Here is a 20,348-nt window from a genome sequence, read left to right on the forward strand (position 1 = left end):
CTGGAGGATGGTGTGGATTGCACCCTCAGCAAGTTTGCAGATGACACTAAACTGGGAGGAGAGGTAGATATGCTGGAGGGTAGGGATAGGATGCAGAGGGACCTAGACAAATTAGAGGATTGGGCCAAAAGAAATCTGATGAGATTCAACAAGGAAAAGTGCAGAGTCCTGCACTTAGGACAGAAGAATCCCATGCCCTACTACAGACTAGGGACCGAATGGCTAGGCAGCAGTTCTGCAGAAAAGGACCTAGGGGTTACAGTGGACGAGAAGCTGGATATGACTCAAGTGTGCCCTTGTTGCCAAGAAGGCCAATGGCATTTTGGGATGTATAAGTAAGAGCATTGCCAGCAGATGGAGGGATGTGATCATTCCCCTCTATTCGACATTGGTGAGGCCTCATCTGGAGTACTGTGTCCAGTTTTGGCCCCATACTACAAGAAGGATGTGGAAAAATTGGAAAACGTCCAGCGGAGGGCAACAAAAACTATTAGGGATCTGGAACACATGAGTTATGAGGAGAGGCTGAGGGAACTGGGATTGTTTAGTCTGCGGAAGAGAAGAACGAGGGGGGATTTGAGAGCTGCTTTCAACTACCTGAAAGGGGGTTCCAAAGAGGATGGATCTAGAGTGTTCTCCATGGTAGCAGATGACAGAACAAGGAGTAATGGTCTCAAGTTGCAGTGCGGGAGGTTTAGGTTGGATATTAGGAAAAACTTTTTCACTAGGAGGGTGGTGAAACACTGGAATGCGTTACCTAGGGAGGTGGTGGAATCTCTTTCCTTAGAAGTTTTTACGGTCAGGCTTGACAAAGCCCTGGCTGGGATGATTTAGTTGGGGATTGGTCCTGCTTTGAGCAGGGGGTTGGACTAGATGACCTCCTGAGGTCCCTTCCAACCCTGATATTCTATGATTCAGTACATGCTGAAAATATATAACTGTTTTGAACAAGTTTGTCTTGTAACTAGTCCCTCAAAGCTTTCAAATAGTAGTAAAATGGTCAGCCTTTCAATTCTTATAACACAGGAAATACCCAACTTCACAGGTTGAATACCACCACAATACCAGGATCAGCCTCAAAAAGCCATGAATTTATCTGAAGTCAGACCTTCCATTTTATTGGCAGAGTTCTCATGTTATGTTTCTGCCAAAATGGTAAATTAACTCCATTAGACTACTCCTCCATCAAAATTTAGCTCCTGTGCCAGTTTAGCTTTCCAGACCGCAAGCTTAGAAAACACTGTGTTGTGAATCCTGTAAGTCACTAAATTTTAGGTTACCATCTCTTTACTTGCCTACCAGGGGCGTGGGGATGGGGGGGGGGGAAAAATACACCCTTCTTAACAAGGAAGAGAAAAGCAACTGGTCCCTTGTCTATCAAGTGGAATGGAAACAGTCACTACAATTCTGAGCAATACAAGTTCACTGCAATGTTAATGTGTTTAAATTTTTAAGTAAATTGATGTAGTTAATAACAAATACTTACCAATACACACATCTATCTTCCCTTTGATAGCAGCTTCATGCAGAGGAGTGTAGTTCCAATTGTCTCTGGCATTTGGATCTGCACCTTGACATAGTAACAGGCTAACCACCTCAGCATGACCAAAGGAACAAGCATTATGAAGAGGTATTAGCCCTCCATCATCACGAGCGTGAACATTGGCTCCTGTTTGCAGCAAGTGTTCTACTACATCCTTCCTTCCAAAACCTGTGAGATGAAAGAAACCTTTGTTAAATGTTTGTCGACACAGAGTCTAATTAAATATCTATGTTGGGCTAAGAAGTATGTTCTAGAGATAGGAACAACCACGAGAAGTAAATCCATTTTTAAAAGCCTCTGTATTTCAATCGTTTGATCATAAACATGGAATGTTCAGTACAGGTCAAATATATTTCCCACTTGAAAGATGCACTTAGACTGACAAGGGACATATTTACAATAAATTCAGGTAATGAGAAGAATGTCCCCTAAACTCATGTGCTTCCAGAGCCTCTTGCAGAAACAGGTTCTGGAGCACAAAGGTTACTGCCCTTTGGGGCCCTTTCTGAGAAGACCTTGTAGGCATCTCAGCCTTAGCACTCTTCACCTGAAGCCAGTGCAATAATCCCATTCTTTTAGACGGGTCCCCCATCGTGGGCAAGGCCTAAATTAAAGATTCAATGAAATGGTCAGAGTTAAATAGTAAAAACAAACTTTTCCACCTAACCCTAGTGACAAAATAAGAAAACTATTTATAGTCAAGTTTGTTTCTTTAATAGTGGATGAAGGGAGAGAGACTTCAATGACCACTCCAAAGGTCGAGAAACTGAAGGACCATTAAAAGGTGGCAGTGTAGGCAATGGAGGACCTGAGGAAACTGCAATCATAGCTGCCAACTATGGCTCAGAATTGTTCTGAGGTTGGGCACAGGACTCATACAACGGGCTCTGTGAAAACAGTGTCAAAGGGAAAATAGAGGGCCTTAATAATGAATGTTAAAATCCTCAATTAGCACTTCTTTCTAGAGCTCATCATTACATCACACATCCCAAAATCATGGACAATCAGAAGGTTAGTTCTCCAAAATCCAAGGCACCAATCCAAGTGCACATACACGGGTAGTATGCCCCAGCAAGAAGATATTAGTTAATATTAGGACCCTCCCAAAGACCTCTTAAGAAGGTAAAAGTCAAAATCCTAACCTTTTCCTCCATTTCTCATTGGGGGGCAACAGGTCTAGAAACCTTTCTCCTGGGTCACATCCTACTCTTTCAAATTTTATGTATTCTGGAATGCCTTTTCAAAGAGCACAACTGACAAAATTTTAATGTGGTTAAAGTCAACACTGACTAATCTAGTTATTGTTGTTAGATCCTCCCTTTCACATGCAGATTAGGACAAGCAGCTGGACAAAGCAAAGTTCCTTCCTCAACCACCTCAATCTGTAAAATGGAGATCCCACCATCTCCCTCACTCAGTTTTGCCAAGAATTAATGGATTGCATGAAACAATGAAGATTAAGAACAAGAATCTAATTAGCACTTTTTTAAAGTCTTGTTTCCAGTTCTATCAATGAAGCTTTTTAATTCAGGAAACACGTGAGTCAGACTCAGAATCGTTAAAGAGATTATGGGTCTCTAGAGACCCATAGACAAAGAAAAGTGTTTTGGATATACAGCTTGAGTTTAAACTGACTTCAGGGCCCTCTTTCTGATCCAGCAAATGGACAGAATCTTCTGTTCAAGAGAGGGCCCAAAACCTTAGGAAAGGGCTAGAAAGACTCCTGCTGGAGTTGGAGGGGGGGGGAAGGGTGATCGTTGGTAAGTTTATTAACATGTGTAGGTTCCTTTATTGTTTTTAATGTTTTCTTTGTAATGCTTTCACCTTAAGAATAAATGTGCTTGCATAAAAAGGGTTGTGTTAACGCATAACTGCTGGCAATTACTTTGTTCATTGTCTTTCAAGGGTAAGCAAACACAGATGCCATGCTCATTAGGCAATCTGGCAATAACAGTGTAGACAGGGAACTGTGCAGCTTGGAAATACCCCTGGAGGGGATGGGAGGGAGAAGAGAGAGACAGACGCGCGCGTCCACACACACGCAGGTCTCCACCCAAGAGAGGTGAAAGCTAAGCAGCTGGGAGCCTAGAGTGGGTGTTGCTGCTGCATCACAGAGAGGAATACAGGTTCAGTTGCCCTGAACTGTGAGAGTTTTGTTTAAACCTTAAATCTTTGTGCATTTCCAGATAGAAAGTTGATCCATCTAACAATTTACTCAAATTGAGGCTTTAATTCAAAATCCTCCACTTAAAGACCTTGCCCAGATGATCAGGTAAAACATTAAGAAAATTAAACCTTCAACAAGACTTGAAACCAGTGGCTCTCAACCTGTGGCCCTTTACGGCCCTAGCAGCACACAGCTACGGACCACGTGACATCCTCAGGGCCATACAGGTAGCATACAGGTATAGTGTGTGGATGCAACCAGTGATGAGCTGAAAAAAGCTGAAGAACCGGTTCCTTCAGTCGCTCCGAGCCTTCGGCAGCACTAAAGGACCCGCCACCAAAAGCCCGGAGCGAGAGAAGGACCCGCCACCGAAGTGCCGCCAAAAGCCCGGAGTGCCGCCCGGTGAGTAAAAATTCACCGGGGGACCTCCAGAGCTGAGAGCTCAGGTGGGACAGACAAGATGGTCCCACGGGCCAGAGTTTGCCCACCCCTTTAACAACTGGTTCTAAACCGGCTTCAAAATTTAACAACCGGTTCACACAAACCGGTGCAAACCAGGTCCACCGCACCACTGGATGCGGCCCACATAACACAGAGAGCTGCATATGCGGCCCACAACAGGTTGAAAACCACTGCTTTAAACCAAGTTCATCTTGGCAATTAAGTCAGTGGGAGGGGGTAGCTGCTTAGCACTTCTGAAAGTCTAGTTACTTATTTAGGTGCCTAACTTTAGGCTTTATTATTAAGTCTTGGCCCTCATGTTTTCTGCAGGTAAGAGACTAAAGTCATAAAATACTATAGAATATCCATACCCTTGCATGAAGAAAGAAGAATATGTCTTCCCCAATTAGAGTACTAGCTACATATCAAGTTCTAGTTATATCATGCAGTCAGATAATCAAGTTGTATAATTTCACTTGTCTTACTAAAAAGCAGAAATGTATATCTGGTTTTGACAGGTATCCCAGGTAATGTGGGAGTGTCAAATTGTTTGGCTCAGCCAATGACACAATTAGTGCAACTTGTGAGCCAACCTAGCTAGGTCTATTTTCTTTTAAATGAATTATAATCTCAGTTTTACTCTGATCACAATTTTCCGTAAAACTTTGGTTTTCAGTTTTCTAGGAAAGATTTTTATTGTACTTTTTATTGTAATTGTACTTTCATTGCATCTTTTACCCTCTCTTCCACATTACAGATTACTTGCTCTTAGATTTGTTAGTCCAAACACTTCTTTAAAAAAGTCTGAGAACATATCATCAAGAAAATGGAAAAGCACAGTTTATCCATATCTGAACACTGTCATTATGTTTGATAAAATAGCAGAAATGCACTGAATAAACGTAATCCCATTTCATTACTTTTTAGAGGACCAAACCTAGTTCACATCAGAACATGTGCACTTCTCCATTTCAAAGACCTCATCTTATTAAGAAAATGGATGTTATTGTCAGAATGGTTTCCGTGGTAGGTGGGGACTTCAGGCTAGTTTAATTTGTCTTTTCAGTTAAGCATATTTTGAGCCAGATTTTCCCTCACACCAGTTTACATCAACACAACTCCACTGACTTAAATGGAGCTATTCCCAGTTCACAACAGTGTAAAAAGAGAATTAAGACCACTGGCTGAAAATAAGTGCATTAACTTCACTGTATCTAGAAACTGAATCAGACATTTTCAGTGCAGCATACAAGCTTTCCAGTAAAATGCGGTTTGAGGTTTCACTAAATAAATAATTTGAGTTTAAGTTCTATGTTCATGTTCTTGTACTTTCTCATTCTCCACCTCCACACATTTTAAACATGATTTTGTTGTACAAGACCACACTATTCAGAGAAATCAAAAAACAGGCTATAGCTGAAGCACAGAACACTTCATGTCATTAGAAGTTAACACAATTCATACAGATAAAATATTGAGAACGATCAGAGATGTTTAAAATGAAAGTCTGTTGGATCTATTAAATTTGTCCTTGGGATTTTGCCATCTCACAGGCCCTAATCCTGCAAAGGCGTCCAGTCCATATGGGTATGAGTCTGCGGACATGGATCCCTTTGCAGGATTAGGGCCTTGGCTTCTAGAAGTGTTTTAGCCTCCGCAAAAAAGGTATACTTCAAATATTCTTCTTTATCCTCCCACCCCATCAGGTGCATAGGGCATCCAGATGCCACCACTGATTTTGGTTTGGTGCTGGTCTGTTCTGAGTGTCAAACAGATGGATTCGACTTCTTTCTCCCTTGTTCTGCATAATGCTTCTCTAGGTTGCCCTCTTCTCTTTCCAGGTAGCGTCCACATTATTACTTGATGTGGAAGTCAGGTTGGTGGCATCCTTAAAGCATGTCTTAAATATGTCCATCATTGCCTGACCATGTTTGATGCTTTTGTTTAGTTTGCTCTCCTTAGAATTTCTGATGTTGCAAGATACTTCCCAGTGAACTCTGAAGACCTTTCCCAGGTTTTTACTTTAGAATGACAGGTTTCAGAGTAGCAGCCGTGTTAGTCTGTATTCGCAAAAAGAAAAGGTGTACTTGTGGCACCTTAGAGACTAATAAATTTATTTGAGCATAAGCTTTTGTGAGATATAGCATCCAATGAAGTGAGCTGTAGCTCACGAAAGCTTATGGTCAAATAAATTTGTTAGTCTCTAAGGTGCCACAAGTACTCTTTCTTTTTACTTTAGAATGAGTTGATCTTATCCATTTCTGTTGTAGATTCTCATGACTCTGCTCCATAAAGGAGGAGAGACATGAATTAAAAATTCATACTTGTATCACTGTCAGCCATACTACTTTTCCAAATCTTTTCAAGTTTCTGAAAGTTGTTTGCTGCTTTCAATATACACTGCTTGACATACAGCATGCTGACACCATCTTTACACATCTCACTCCCTAGACAGGTAAAGTGCTTCCTACTTCTAGTGTCTCTCCATCTACTCTGTTGCTTTGGGGACATTGATAGCCATATATTTTGTCTTCCCTTTGTTGATGAACCAATAGTTTATCTGCCAAAAGCTGGGTCTTTTTGTCCCTTAAGTGATGTGTTGAACTAAACAGGACAATATCATGAGCACAAAATAAACAAGGGGGTTATCCAGTTGTGCTTCATTGGTCAATAAAATTCCTCAGTTGCCTTCTGCAGTTACTTTCCTCATGACATAGTGGGGACATAATACACCCTTACCTTACTCCTGTTGTCAGTGCAAACCATTGGCTGATGTAACCATCAGACTACATGTTTAACGTTATATAGATCCTTGATGGTGCCAATTATTCTTACTTATATTCCATAATATTTCATAATTTTCCAAAGACTCTCTCTCTCCACACTGTCAAAAGCTTCTGGAAAGCTCTAAACTTTATCACAAGAGGTGCCTGCTGTGATTTTGCACTCCATTATGTTTTATGGAAATATGCTTATGCGTGTGAATATGATGTAAGTGGAATATGCTTTATGCAAAAGGTCTCTTGTAAGGTATCAAAGGTTATAACCTGCTAAATATATTCCTCCTATTGGTATGTATGTATCATTCTTGTATCTGAAGCTAGAAATATAAAGTATAACTCTGAGGTCCTATTGTAATTATGCAAAGTGTGGGCCATTAATGCTGGTTTAAAATCTTGATGGCTCCCACTGACTAGGACAATTGGTTGTAAATGGCTCTGTTTACTTGCAAGCCTTCCTGTGTCCCTGTGAGCCAACCCAGGAAGAATGGAGGCTGGAGTCTCACAGGACATGTGAGCATGTCACCTGATACTGGAATCCATCTTAAATCTGGTGCTTTTCCATTTAAAAGGAGGGGTGGGGACCCAGAGACACAAAAGATTCCCACCTTGTGGGAATAAAAGGGGGTGGAACAGAACAAAGGGGGCTGCCAGTCATGAGAACACCCCTATTCATAGAATCATAGAATATCAGGGTTGGAAGGGACCCCAGAAGGTCATCTAGTCCAACCCCCTGCTCGAAGCAGGACCAATTCCCAGTTAAATCATCCCAGCCAGGGCTTTGTCAAGCCTGACCTTAAAAACCTCTAAGGAAGGAGATTCTACCACCTCCCTAGGTAACGCATTCCAGTGTTTCACCACCCTCTTAGTGAAAAAGTTTTTCCTAATATCCAATCTAAACCTCCCCCACTGCAACTTGAGACCATTACTCCTCGTTCTGTCATCTGCTACCATTGAGAACAGTCTAGAGCCATCCTCTTTGGAACCCCCTTTCAGGTAGTTGAAAGCAGCTATCAAATCCCCCCTCATTCTTCTCTTCAACAGGCTAAACAATCCCAGCTCCCTCAGCCTCTCCTCATAAGTCATGTGTTCTAGACCCCTAATCATTTTTGTTGCCCTTCGCTGGACTCTCTCCAATTTATCCACATCCTTCTTGAAGTGTGGGGCCCAAAACTGGACACAGTACTCCAGATGAGGCCTCACCAATGTCGAATAGAGGGGAACGATCACGTCCCTCGATCTGCTCGCTATGCCCCTACTTATACATCCCAAAATGCCATTGGCCTTCTTGGCAACAAGGGCACACTGCTGACTCATATCCAGCTTCTCGTCCACCGTCACCCCTAGGTCCTTTTCCGCAGAACTGCTGCCTAGCCATTCGGTCCCTAGTCTGTAGCTGTGCATTGGGTTCTTCCGTCCTAAATGCAGGACCCTGCACTTATCCTTACTGAACCTCATCAGATTTCTTTTGGCCCAATCCTCCAATTTGTCTAGGTCCCTCTGTATCCTATCCCTCCCCTCCAGCGTATCTACCACTCCTCCCAGTTTAGTATCATCCGCAAATTTGCTGAGAGTGCAATCCACACCATCCTCCAGATCATTTATGAAGATATTGAACAAAACCGGCCCACCTAAGATGGCTGCTGGAACTAACAAGAACTGTATGAGGGGAAAGTATCGGGCCCAGACTAGGAAGGAGTCTAGTCTGTGAAACAAGCTTATTGAAACATCTCTGATGGTGAAATTTTTCCTGTAATCAGTTTCTTAATGTATTAGGTTTAGACTTGCGTGTTTTTGCTTTATTCTCCTTGATGACTTACTTTGTTCTGCCTGTTAGTACTTGAAACAACTTAAATCCTACTTTTTATACTTAATAAAAATCACTTTATTAATTAACTTAGAGTAACTAATTAATACCTGAGGGAGCAAACAGCTCTGCATACCTCTCTATCAGTGTTATAGAGGGCAGACAATTCATGAGTTTACCCTGTATAAGCTTTATACAGAGTAAAAAGGATTTCTTTGGGGTTTGGATCCCATTGGGAGCTGGGTGTCTGGGTGCTGGAGATAGCTGACCTGCTGAGCAGTTTTTGGTTAAAGTCTGCAGCTTTGGGGGCGTGGCCCAGACCTGGGTCTGTGTTGCAGCAGGCTAGCATGTCTGGCTCAACAAGGCAGGGTTCTGGAGTCCCAAGCTGGCAGGGAAAACAGGCTCAGAGGTAAATTCAGCACATCAGACGACAGTCCCAAGGGGGTCTCTGTGACCAAACCCATCACATCTGCCCACTCCAGGATTTCTTCTAAAATAGGTCTGAGATATGGTTCAGAGGTCTAAAACCTGCTTCCGTCTCTAAGCTGGAGATCTGTTTCTTAATATGTTCCAGGATGATGTTGCACATGATTTTTTACAAGCACTGAGAATAATGATACCTGTCCAGTTATTAAGCCACCCTTCTTTGGCAATTTTACTATCAGGTCTCTTTCCACTTGGTAGGTTCACTACTTCATTCTATATTCCAGACAGAAACCCCAGGAAAAGTCCAGAGAGCTATTTCATCACTTGATTAAGTATCTCTCCAGTAATATACTCTCCAGCTGCTTTCCCATTTTTAGGTTAATGGATAAGAACATAAGAATGGCCAGACTAGGTCAAACAAAAGCTCCATCTAGTTCAGTATCCTGCCTTCCGACAGTGGCCAATGCCAGATGCCCCAAAGGGAATGAACAGAACAGGTAATCAAGTCATCCATCCCCTGTTGCCTTATCTTCCTCTATTAAAGGAAACAATGACAGTTTTTCCAATTTTCCAAGTGAGATCATTGTCCTTTGGTCTGTTGTACTAATTTAGATTGAATAAGTGGGCCCGAAGAGTGAAGTGTTAACATGACCTCTACCACTGTTTAAAACTGTTCAATGTTGGACACGGTTCAGGGTTTGGTATACAGAAACCTCAGTCTGCAATGGCACACAAACCATTAAAAATCATTTTAACCTTCTATTAAAGCTGCAGAAGAGAAAACAGTTAAAACATTTGAAATATAAAGTATTAAATAAGACTTTCATTTTAACAACATCCCTTGCTCCCTTTAGCTGTAGAGTCTTGGGGGGGGGGGTGTAAAGACACCTTGTTTCACTGTCTCAGGGGGTAATAACTGTCCTTTTCTTTGGTGGGGGGAAGGGGGGGGAGAAGTTAATGGACTGGAGCTGCTACCATTAAAGTCTGATCCTGTTTCCTAGAAGACAAAAACAAGACAAACATACAGAACACGGGAGAGAAAGAACAGCAAAAGAAGAAAATGCAGCTTCTGTTTCTGGTGTTCCCTTTTACTTGCAATCTTACCAATGGAAAAGACAGGAACAGCATGCAGTTCTTATTAGTCACTCCAAGACCTGGCAAACATCTACCAGCATCGGGCTATTTAAGGCACTGCTTTTAGCTGCCTTTTTCTAGTCACAGTTTTGCAAAATACCGAGTCTTGGCCAGCAAAGCCAGACTCTTACTAGACAGCAAGAAAAAGGAGAGGGGTAAGAAAGAAGGTGAAGAAGGAAGGGAACACACAAGGGGGAGGAGGAGGCTGACCGAGTCTCACATCCCAAGGGGTATTTGGGATCTAGCCAGAGCCAGTGATGGTGGCGGCAACGTCACCTGGCTCCCTCTCTTGCCTGGTCATCTCATGATTAGGCTAAAGAAGGTCTGGGGTTCCAAGAGATGGTGAGGGTAGCATCCATGGTGAAACTCATTGCTTCCCATCAGCCAGTGTCTGTCCACTCAAAGTGTCTTTTTGAGGACGCCAAAAGAGAGCAGTGGGCAAAACAATGCATCTCATTATTCTGTCCACCAATTAGGCATAACTTCCAACACACCAATTTTGATTCATTAATTTCTGGTCTCATAGTCCTCTTGTTTACCAGGCATGTTCTTAACACAATATTTGAATTAAATCAGTAGATCTTTGTTTAGATTAATTCAGTCTGTCTCCCTTTTGTAATTTTCCCATCAACATTTGTTATTATAGGTTGCGACGTTTTATAAACTTTCACTCACTTTTTACAGATGAGCTCACTATTAGGATAAATTTGTAGGCCCAATTATTATCATAGGTCCTTAGTCACTAGTTATAGTTTACTGTGGAAAGATTTAAAAAATCCTCAACATTTATTATTGAGAGCAAAGGGATCCAACGCCTAATGAATATTACTAAAGTTAATGAGGAGTACTTCTAAAGAAAGACATTCCCCTTCTTCAACTAGATTCCTTTGTTAAGCTAGTCCCGAGGAGAGGGGCAGCAATGGATACACCTCAACATGTAGTCTCTTTACCTTTTACCCCAGGCCCATTTCATATCTTAAGACTTAAAAAGAAAGTTATCATGAAAATTCACCTACCCAGGCACAGAGTCTACTCACCCATCCTTACCACAATAGTAAGTGAGATCTATCACCTCTTCCATCAAAACAAGTCACTCATCTCAAATAAAGTGTTGCAATACTGATCTAAAACGGTTCTACTGTTTGTCCTTCTTTGGCATAAAGAGGCAGCCTTAAAAAGTAAGTTAACACTGCTAGAAGTAAACCATCCAAGAAGAACAGAATCACTATAGTGTCTTCATTCCTTTGTGATGGCTCCCTTACAAAAGGGCGGGGGGAGGGAAAGAGTAGGTCTCATCTTCAAGCTATTTCAGTTTAGAAGAGAAACTTCTTTTCCTTGATCTTCAGAGAAACAGAATTACAAAGTATCTTCTGGCAACATTTTTCACTCCTGCTTGTCCAGCACTCCAAGTTCTTCAGACTTTTAGATCCAAGCACAGCAATAGCAGGTAAGAACATGTGATATCCCCTAAAGGTAGGGAAGCACTACCCTTGAATCCTTCCAGTCATAAGAACACCCATACCACCTCAGACCAAAGGTCCATCTAGCCCAGTATCCTGTCTTCCAACAGTGGCCAATGCCAGGTGCCCCAAAGGGAATGACCAGAACAGGTAATCAACAAGTGATCCATCCCCTGTAGCTCATTCCCAGCTTCTGGCAAACAGAGGCTAGGGACACCATCCCTCCCCATCCTGGTTAATAGTCATTGATGGAACTATCCTCCATGAATTTATCTAGTTCTTTTTTTTAAACCCTGTTGTTGGCCTTCACAACATCCTCTGGCAAAGAGTTCCACAGGTTGACTGTGTGCTGTGACACTTCATGACAGAGCAGAAAACAGAGACTTTCCATAAAAAGACGCAGTCACAAAAATTACTGAAGCATTAAATGCATCAAGGAGACACTGCAATAAAACAGTGTAAAATTAACCAGCTCCTCTCAACATTGTTTACTGCCAAATTCCAAGGAAATTCATACAGGAGGCATCTTCGAGAAACAGAGTATCAAGGTATTTTTCCCTTCTGTGAAGATACCATTTCTGCTGGATTTCTACTCTTCGAAGGGAACTGACTTGGTGAATGTTTAAGAGAGCAAGCATTAAAACTCTGACAAACAGCAAGAACAAGGCCAACGGCAACAAAGTAAATTCTAAATATAGAGGAAGGGTAAGAAGACACCTCCATAAATGGTATTTTTATATCCTATAAGTTGCATCCAAAAGCAAATAACTGCAGTGTGGCAAACTCAAAAACACTGATCACCAAAAAGATATTCTAGAGGGCAGGAGTGTTTGAGCATTACTGCTACAGAAACAGACCAAACCCAAGCCAAGCAATCATACTTTGTAGAGTATGAGCAAAGACTATGAGGCTATTTTTCCTATGTCTGAAATGAAAACCTCCATTAGTCAATGAATTGAATGAGCCTCACCATGGCCCTCCAGCTTCACGCCAGCCACATCACAACAACGCAAGATGCAATCAGCCAGCCATTTGCTATAGTCTTTTAGTGACAGAACTGCCAAAAAAATGGTTGTTGAATAGAATAAAGTTGGGTGGACTTTAAGCACCTTAATCCACTTAAAACACAAGCCAGTATTCAGTACCAGATGGATCGCTGCTGCCTGTAATTCATTCATATTACATGCTGAAGTCACTGCCTCTACAAAAATGGCCTCCCTCACCGAAGAAGTTTGAGCTCCCAGCTAAAAGTGGCTCAAAAAGCAGCTTTTCCGCTCCACATCACACAAATAATGCATCATGGCCTTAGAATGTTTGTTTCCTTAACATTTTGAAAACCTAATTGTGAAAAGATTCAAATATCAACCTTAACTCTGCCCTACTATCACTGTGTACCAACCTAGCAAGTGAAAGACCTCATCCGTTTCCATGCAGAACTTCGCTGTTAACTATAGGCAATTAAAGCAGAGTTCTCTGCACATTATAAAAAAAGATTTCAGCAAGTTCCTGTGTTCTGGGAAACAGATATATTGAAAAGAAACACCAAAATTGTTAGACGGTGAAGTACCTTAGAGTGACCAAAGCAGCAACATAAACTGGGTACAGCAGTACCTCCTCTGATTGTCTACTGACTTGGTTGATTTGAGGGAAAATGTGGAGAGCAGACAAACTGGCAGCTCTGTGCTGACAGGGGAAAGGAGGCTGCCACGCAAAAGTCACACAATATAGCTCCTTTATGGAAGATGGAGCAAAATAAAGGGCCCCTGCTCAAATTTATATGATACTTTGGGGTCTCTAGATCATTTGTTCTATCCACAATGGCTAAAAGGGAATTCTTTGGACTGTATACAGAGAACAGGATTTCCAACTCAATTACAAGAGTGAACAGTATAGGTACAGTGGGGGGTTTCAGTTGATGACTGGAAAGTAGTAGTAGATTCACAGATAAGGCCAGAAGGGACTATTGTGATCATCTAATCTGACCGTCTGTATAACAGAGGCCAGAGAACTTCCCTGAATTAGTTTGACTTACAGAACCTCTTTTAGGAAAACATCTAATCTCAAAAAGCAGCGGTATGTGGCCCACACAAGGAGAAGAAGTAGGAGGGAAGAAACCACTTGTAAAAATTTCAAATTTGTTTTTACATATTATATCTCAGTGAGAACCAGCACACTATTTACCACCAAAACACAGCGTAAGTGTTCCCAAACAAAGGGGATACACATTTTCACAACGTCCCCTAAATCTACTCTAAAGCTCTAAAGCTTTCATTTTAAAAAAAACAACAACAAAAAAAAACAAAGTCTCTAGACCATCTTGCTGCAAAAAAAAAAATATAACCTTCAAAACATAAGCCTGTCACTAGGCTTACAAATTTTGGCATCTGATTTTAGAAGTTAAACAAAAACCAGAAGGAATAATCTAAGAAACATCCAGTCCTTGCCAGCTGTTCTTTCTCCATCTTCTGACAGCCGGAATCTTCACCCTCCCTACTAATAGAGGCAGAGAACAAAGGCAAATAAAATTCACCAGTCACTGCCACATGCAACTCCTCTTGAATATCTGCTTGTGAAATTCAGCAGCCCACTTAATAGCACCAGGGGAGGAAAATACATATGGCCCCCAGCCAGCCCCTTAACTACCACTGCTGCTCCCCCCACAAATACATACTCCCCTTTTAGGGAGATAAAGTTCCTCAAAAGGTGAGTGGGAAGAAGAGCATCTCCTGTCCATGAAGATACCCATAGTCCCAAAAGAGGCAGCTCCAGAAAGATATGCTCCCTGTGCTACCTGAATAAGGAAATAAATGTGACTCCTTATTTACCATCCTCCTGACGTGGTGGAAGGACTCCACCATCCAGATACAGCCTAAAAGGTCACTTTTACCCTATTGATTGCTGATGAAAGGAGCTATGTTAAACTCATCTCAAGCCTCTAAATACAGTTTTGCTGATGTAACAAGCGGATGTATTAAACCTAATTGTTTCAAGTGTATCTTGAGTTTTGCAAATAATTGCTCCAGAGTACACATGTATTTTGCAATCTCTGCACTAGAGAGAGAGAGAAAGGGAAAAAAAGCATTTTGATTCCTAATGTTCTTTTCTCAGGGGCTATTTTTCTTCTCTTTCCCTTATGATAGAGAAAGATTTGTGAACCTAAAAACTTCATAAAGTTAAAAAACACTGATCTCAACTTTTTTACCAAAAAACCTGAAGCCAAAAGATTACTATTGTAATAAATTAATTCTTCTAATTTGTCACTGTTGCTAAAGAAGCAATGTCTGAACATGAACAGTCAACAAACTGTGAATTGGGTGGGTGAACCAAGACCCAGAAAGAAGTGACTGGAGAATGGAGCCTTATCAACAGCCACAGGCAAAATTCATATAAGTGACTGCAGGCTGGAGGTTTTGGCTTTGTTTGGGGTTTGGTTTTTGTTTTGTTTTTTCGGGGTGGGGGGGTGGTTCCTTCTCTTTTATGTTAGTCAGCAGTGCCACTGTCCTGAGGCAGCTGCGACACTGTAAGATCTCTAGTGAAGCCAGCCGCTCAATGCGGACAGAGAGCCCTCTCCCATCAATTTAATTAATCTGCCCCAAAGAATGGCGGTAGCTATGTCGGCAGGAGCAGCTCTCCCACCCTGTCCACACCAGCACTTATGTCAGTGTAACTTATTTTGCTCAGGTTGGGGGGGGGGGGTCACACCCCACAGCAACATAAGTGGTAGCGTACCTAGCCAGAGACAAGCTTTTGAACTTACACAGCTCTTCTTCAGGTCTGGGAAATGTACACAGCAAAATACAAGATGGAACAGATTGTTTAGCATAAGTAGTTAACGCATATTTCAAGGGACCATTCAGGGTGAAGTGGCCCATTAACACCCATCCAGTCATAGGATGGAAAGGAAAGGGGGAGGGGGTTGTTATGCTGTTGTAATAAGCCATAAATCCAGGATCTCTGTGCAGTCCATATTTTTTAGACCTGCTCTCCACTTCTACTTTACAGAGCTGAAACTTTCTCGCTCAGGGGTGTGACCCCCCCCCCCCCCCGAGCGATGCGAGTTTCAGCGCTGTAAAGTGGCAGTGTAGGCAGTGCACCAGCACTGGGAGCTGCTCCCCTCGTGGAACAGCTCTCCCAGCGCTGGTGCCATGACTACACAGCCACATTAAAGCGGTGCTGCGGCAGCGCTTTAACGTTGGTAGTGAAGACGTACCCTTAGCGTCGAGCAAAGTTACAAATTTAAGCTCCCACACGAGTCTTTTGAAAACGTTGTGCGTGTTTTCTTTGAGGTTGAGGACTGACAGGTCAGACAGATTGATCACATCATGAAAAGTGTTCACCCACAGGTGATGTGGTGTTTTTCCTCTTTTATCATTTTCCTGTGAGTTAATTCAAGAGTGTAGTGACTGTCTGGTTTCAGCCACATAGTTGGTACTGGGGCATTTAATGCCCAGTCTCCATCAGACATCAGTTGCCATGGCTGACATTTGCAGACACTTTCAAAGGCAGAACCCCCTAATACAAAAGTTTATCGTAATACCTTCCCAACACATAAAAGATCCACTAGTACCTGATGTCATTCTTATCAAATTACGATAATTTACATGGCACCTGAAAAATGTCTAGTCCAGGGGTTCTCAAACTTCATTGCACCGCAACCCCTTTCTGACAACACAAATTACTACATGACCTCAGGAGGAGGGATTGAAGCCTGAGCCCATCTGAGCCCCGCTGCTCCGGACAAGGAGGCCAAAGCTCGAGCCCCACCTCCCTGGGCAGGGGGGGCCCAAAAAACTTCATCTCCAAGCAGGAGGCCTGTAACCTGAGCCGCACCACTCAGGGCTCGAGGCTCAGGCTTTGGCCTGGGCCCCAGCCAGTCTAACGCCAGCCCTGACGACCCCATTAAAATGTCTGAGAACTGCTGGTCTAGTCTATAGATATAGGCACATACAGAGTTAAGTTTGATGTTGAATCTTCCAACAGTAAGTGTCCTGCACTTCAAGCAAGTTTTTGTTCTTCTATTAGAACATAATATTCTGTTAAAATTGTTTTAAAGGGCAACATTCGCAACTTCTCTCACATAAGTTTTGTTCATTTCCCCTCAAAGTAGGAAAGTGTTTTTCATGTTCACAATCCAAGTGACAGATTAAGTTTTGCTTGTAACTTTAGTGACACCTGTGTTTCACCAGTGATGCTCAAGAGTTTATGTATGAAGTATGTTGGTGAAGCTTTTATAAGCTTGAATTCAGTATAAGTAGGACCTAGCTGAGGCCAGGGCTCAGAACCACCATGTCACGCAACGGACACTTGACAAAATTACCATACTTAGTGATGGACATTGGGGGGGTTGTGTCATTCAGTCCTTCAATTTTTTGAAAAATTACCACGGACCTCAAAATTTTTACCACAGACACTTGTGTCCATATACAGACATGCTGCTGACCCTTGGTTGAGGTCTCATGGAATTATCACTTGAGCTATAGAACTTAAGGAGTTTTCAACCATAAGCCCACATTTCAAGGCTCTGTAGAATTAAACTCTATCTGCATACTCCTTGGGGATAAACTGCTTTTACAAATTCAGTCAATATGAAGCTCATGAGCTATAGTGGCAGCACTTGGGGACTCAAGACATGGGCCCAGCAGAGAACCACTTTTTGACTCTTTACATTGACATATCCAGAATAACCAAGGCAATACCAGTGGGAAAGGAAGCTGGACACACTTTGAAGTCTTTGAGAGAGCATTCCTTAAAAGTGCTGATTTTTCTAAGAAAGTCATTTCAGTGTGGTTAGTCCGAACCACATTTTAAAATGTAAATATTGATCGTTGTGTACACAAACAGATTTTGTATTATTAAATATTTTAAGAGTAATGCCCAGAGGCCACAATGTACAGCACTTAGCACAAAGAAATATAGAATGTGCCAGAGAATTTACAATCTGCACAAGAGCCACGTTCAGCAATCATGGTAGTTAGTGGGCGGAGGCTTTGGCTTATTTTGAATATCTTGCACATTTTATTGTCATCCCCTTCCTTATTTGTGTGTTTTTATACACTTGTGTCATTTTCACTAGCCAGGACTATGTTCTTTGGAGCAGAATCTCTCTTTTAGTACATGCCCACATAGCGCACAGCTGAATGGGGTCCAGGCTGATACCCTAGGAACAACTGTACTACAAAGAACATCATCCCCCAAAAGGAAGTTGGAGCCCAACTGTGTTCCGAAAGTGCCCCAATGTTACTTTCTCCCCTAATTATATGCACACTAGTGGATTAACTTCTTGTACAACTAGTAAGGAAGAAAATTTTCATGGCCTATGATTTTTTTTTGTTTCTCATTGATCTTTCCTCCTCTTTTCTTCTTAACCCAGTGAGTTCAAAGTATTATTTTTTGCCCTTGTTTGGGGGGAAGGGGACATTTGAAGAGTCTGCTCTCACTTGCCTCCCCACCTGTAGGTGCTTTGAAGATTCCACCACTAAAGCAACTTTTGTGCTCTAGAGACCCTTCTTAACACAAGGATGGAACTTAGTGTCTTGGACCTTGTGGTGGAAACACTGGAGAGCTACTTCCACACAAGTCCTCTTCAGACAATGTGGAGACAGCATCTCTCCCTTCTCAACAACCAGGAAGGATTACAGGACATAGACACAACATCTCCCCATGCAAGAATAATCAGAAGAGAGCGGCTCACACGGACACGAAGAATATGAGTTTGAAATAAGAGCTTAGGCAGAGAGCAATTACTGACATCACTGAGGGCCTACCTTAAGAATGTAGTAATGCTTTCTGTTACTAAACTGCCTTCCTTTAAGAAAAGGCCATTGACCTACACCTACTCAGCAGTTTGTTTTGAAGGGCTACAAACTTTTTTTTAAACTGATGTTTAAGTTACAAAGAAAAGTGCCTGTAACATTCACCAGGAAGATAAGGAAAGCACAAAGAGAGTCATCCACTGATAACAAAAACTTCTGTTCTCCAAATCTGTAACACTGCTAACCTGACATTAACACATCCCTGTCAAGACGGGAGCAGACCAAAAATCCTTAAGGTTTTTTTAAAGGGTGGGGGAGGGGGTCAGAGGTGGTTTCAGAGTCTCCAAGGCAGCAGTCCGAAGTGCTCTCCCCAAGCTCACGAGCCAGCTTTATCCTAGGGTCTGTTCTAGCCCAGCCCATGGGGGGATCTCAGCTCCATTCTCATCCAGTGACCTAGCCACCTCCCCAGCCCCACTGCGCAGCAGCTACACTGGGGCAGGTCCCGCGGGCCGGGCCGGGCCGGGCCGGGCCGCCCACCGCCACGCAGGGCGCCCCCGCGCACAGCGACCCCCTCCCCCGCCGGGCGGCGGCGCTCACCCGCGGCGAAGTGCAGGGGGGTGGATTTCCTTCCCGCCATGTCCTTGGCGTTCACGTTGCCCGTGTCCACCAGGCGCTTGACCCGGGTCACGTCTCCATTGCGACAGGCCTCGAGCAGCTCCCGGAAGGCGCCGCTCCCCGCGCCCGGCCCGGGCGGCTCCGGGCTCTCGGCCGCCGGGCTGGAGGCCGCCGAGGAGGACGACGAAGCGCTGCCGCTGCTGGTGGCCACGCTGCTGCTACTGGAGCCGGAAGCCGGCGGGGGGGCGGCCCCGGCCGCGCTCTCCGGCTGCTCCGGCGGCAGGGCGCGCTCCGCGTCCCGGCCGCCGCCCGAAGCGGGGGCCTCGCCCTCCGGCCCGGCCAGGCTGTGCCGCTGCGGGGAGGGCGCGGCGCCCGCAGGGGAGAGGCCGGGGCTGCGCGGCGGGGAGGCCGGCGCGGGGGGCGGCGGGTGATGGTGGTGGTGATGCTGGGAGCGACGCGGCGCCGCCATCTTCCACTCCAGCCCTGTCACTGCGGCAACGGAGCGGCGCCCGCCCTCGCTTCCGGTCCGGCGCCTCCAATCGCAACTCAGGGCGCCCGGAAGTGACGTCTGTTGTTGTGGTGAGGAAAGCTTGTCGGGGGGGGGGCCGGAGGAGAACAACGCGGGGCGGGGTGTGGCCAGAGCTCTTCGAGGCCGACGGCGGCCCGGCCGCGCCCCCTCCGGCCGCCAGCGGCGATGGGAGGAGACCAGGCCCCGCGCCTCCCGCCGGTGCGCGCTCGCCGCGAGCCAGCCCGGGGCCCGCTCACACTCCCGCAGGCCTCTGCCCGTCGCACGCTCGCGGCCCCCCGAATTTGCTCCTGGTAGATTAGAAGCAAGTGGGAGACCAAGCACAGGGTAGGCCTGTGGCGTAAGGGGAGGGGGCAATAACAGGAACTGGGGACCTGGCAGAAGGGCTTGGTGACCTCTTTGTGTCGGTTCTCATCAGGAAGGCTGGTGGTGAGGGGATGCCGGTGGAAACGAGGTAGGCGCAGAAGCGGCTAAAACAGGGAAAGAACAAATTAAAAATTACTTGGGCAAATTAGCAAAAAGAAGAGGAGGACTTGTGGCACTTTAGAGACTAACCAATTTATTTGAGCATGAGCTTTCGTGAGCTACAGCTCACTTCATCGGATGTAGCTCACGAAAGCTCATGCTCAAATAAATTGGTTAGTCTCTAAGGTGCCACAAGTCCTCCTTTTCTTTTTGCGAATACAGACTAACACGG

General features: G+C 44.0%; 1 protein-coding gene across 2 annotated transcripts in view; it reads right to left on the minus strand.

Moving 5' to 3' along the window:
- Window positions 1-19,642, minus strand: part of TNKS (tankyrase) — a 287,701-nt gene extending 268,059 nt beyond the window's left edge. For both annotated transcript variants that reach the window (XM_073340169.2, XM_073340168.2), the window contains exons 1-2: window positions 19,108-19,642; window positions 1,487-1,711 (exon numbers count right to left, since the gene is read on the minus strand). In XM_073340169.2, the coding sequence (XP_073196270.1) occupies window positions 1,487-1,711; window positions 19,108-19,594 (712 nt within the window). In that variant the 5' untranslated portion in view covers window positions 19,595-19,642. The remainder of the gene's footprint in view (window positions 1-1,486; window positions 1,712-19,107) is intronic.
- Between the last annotated feature and the right edge of the window lie 706 nt (window positions 19,643-20,348).

This window comes from Lepidochelys kempii, chromosome 4, assembly GCF_965140285.1.
Source record: "Lepidochelys kempii isolate rLepKem1 chromosome 4, rLepKem1.hap1, whole genome shotgun sequence".
In the NCBI taxonomy this organism is placed as follows: Eukaryota; Metazoa; Chordata; order Testudines; family Cheloniidae; genus Lepidochelys; species Lepidochelys kempii.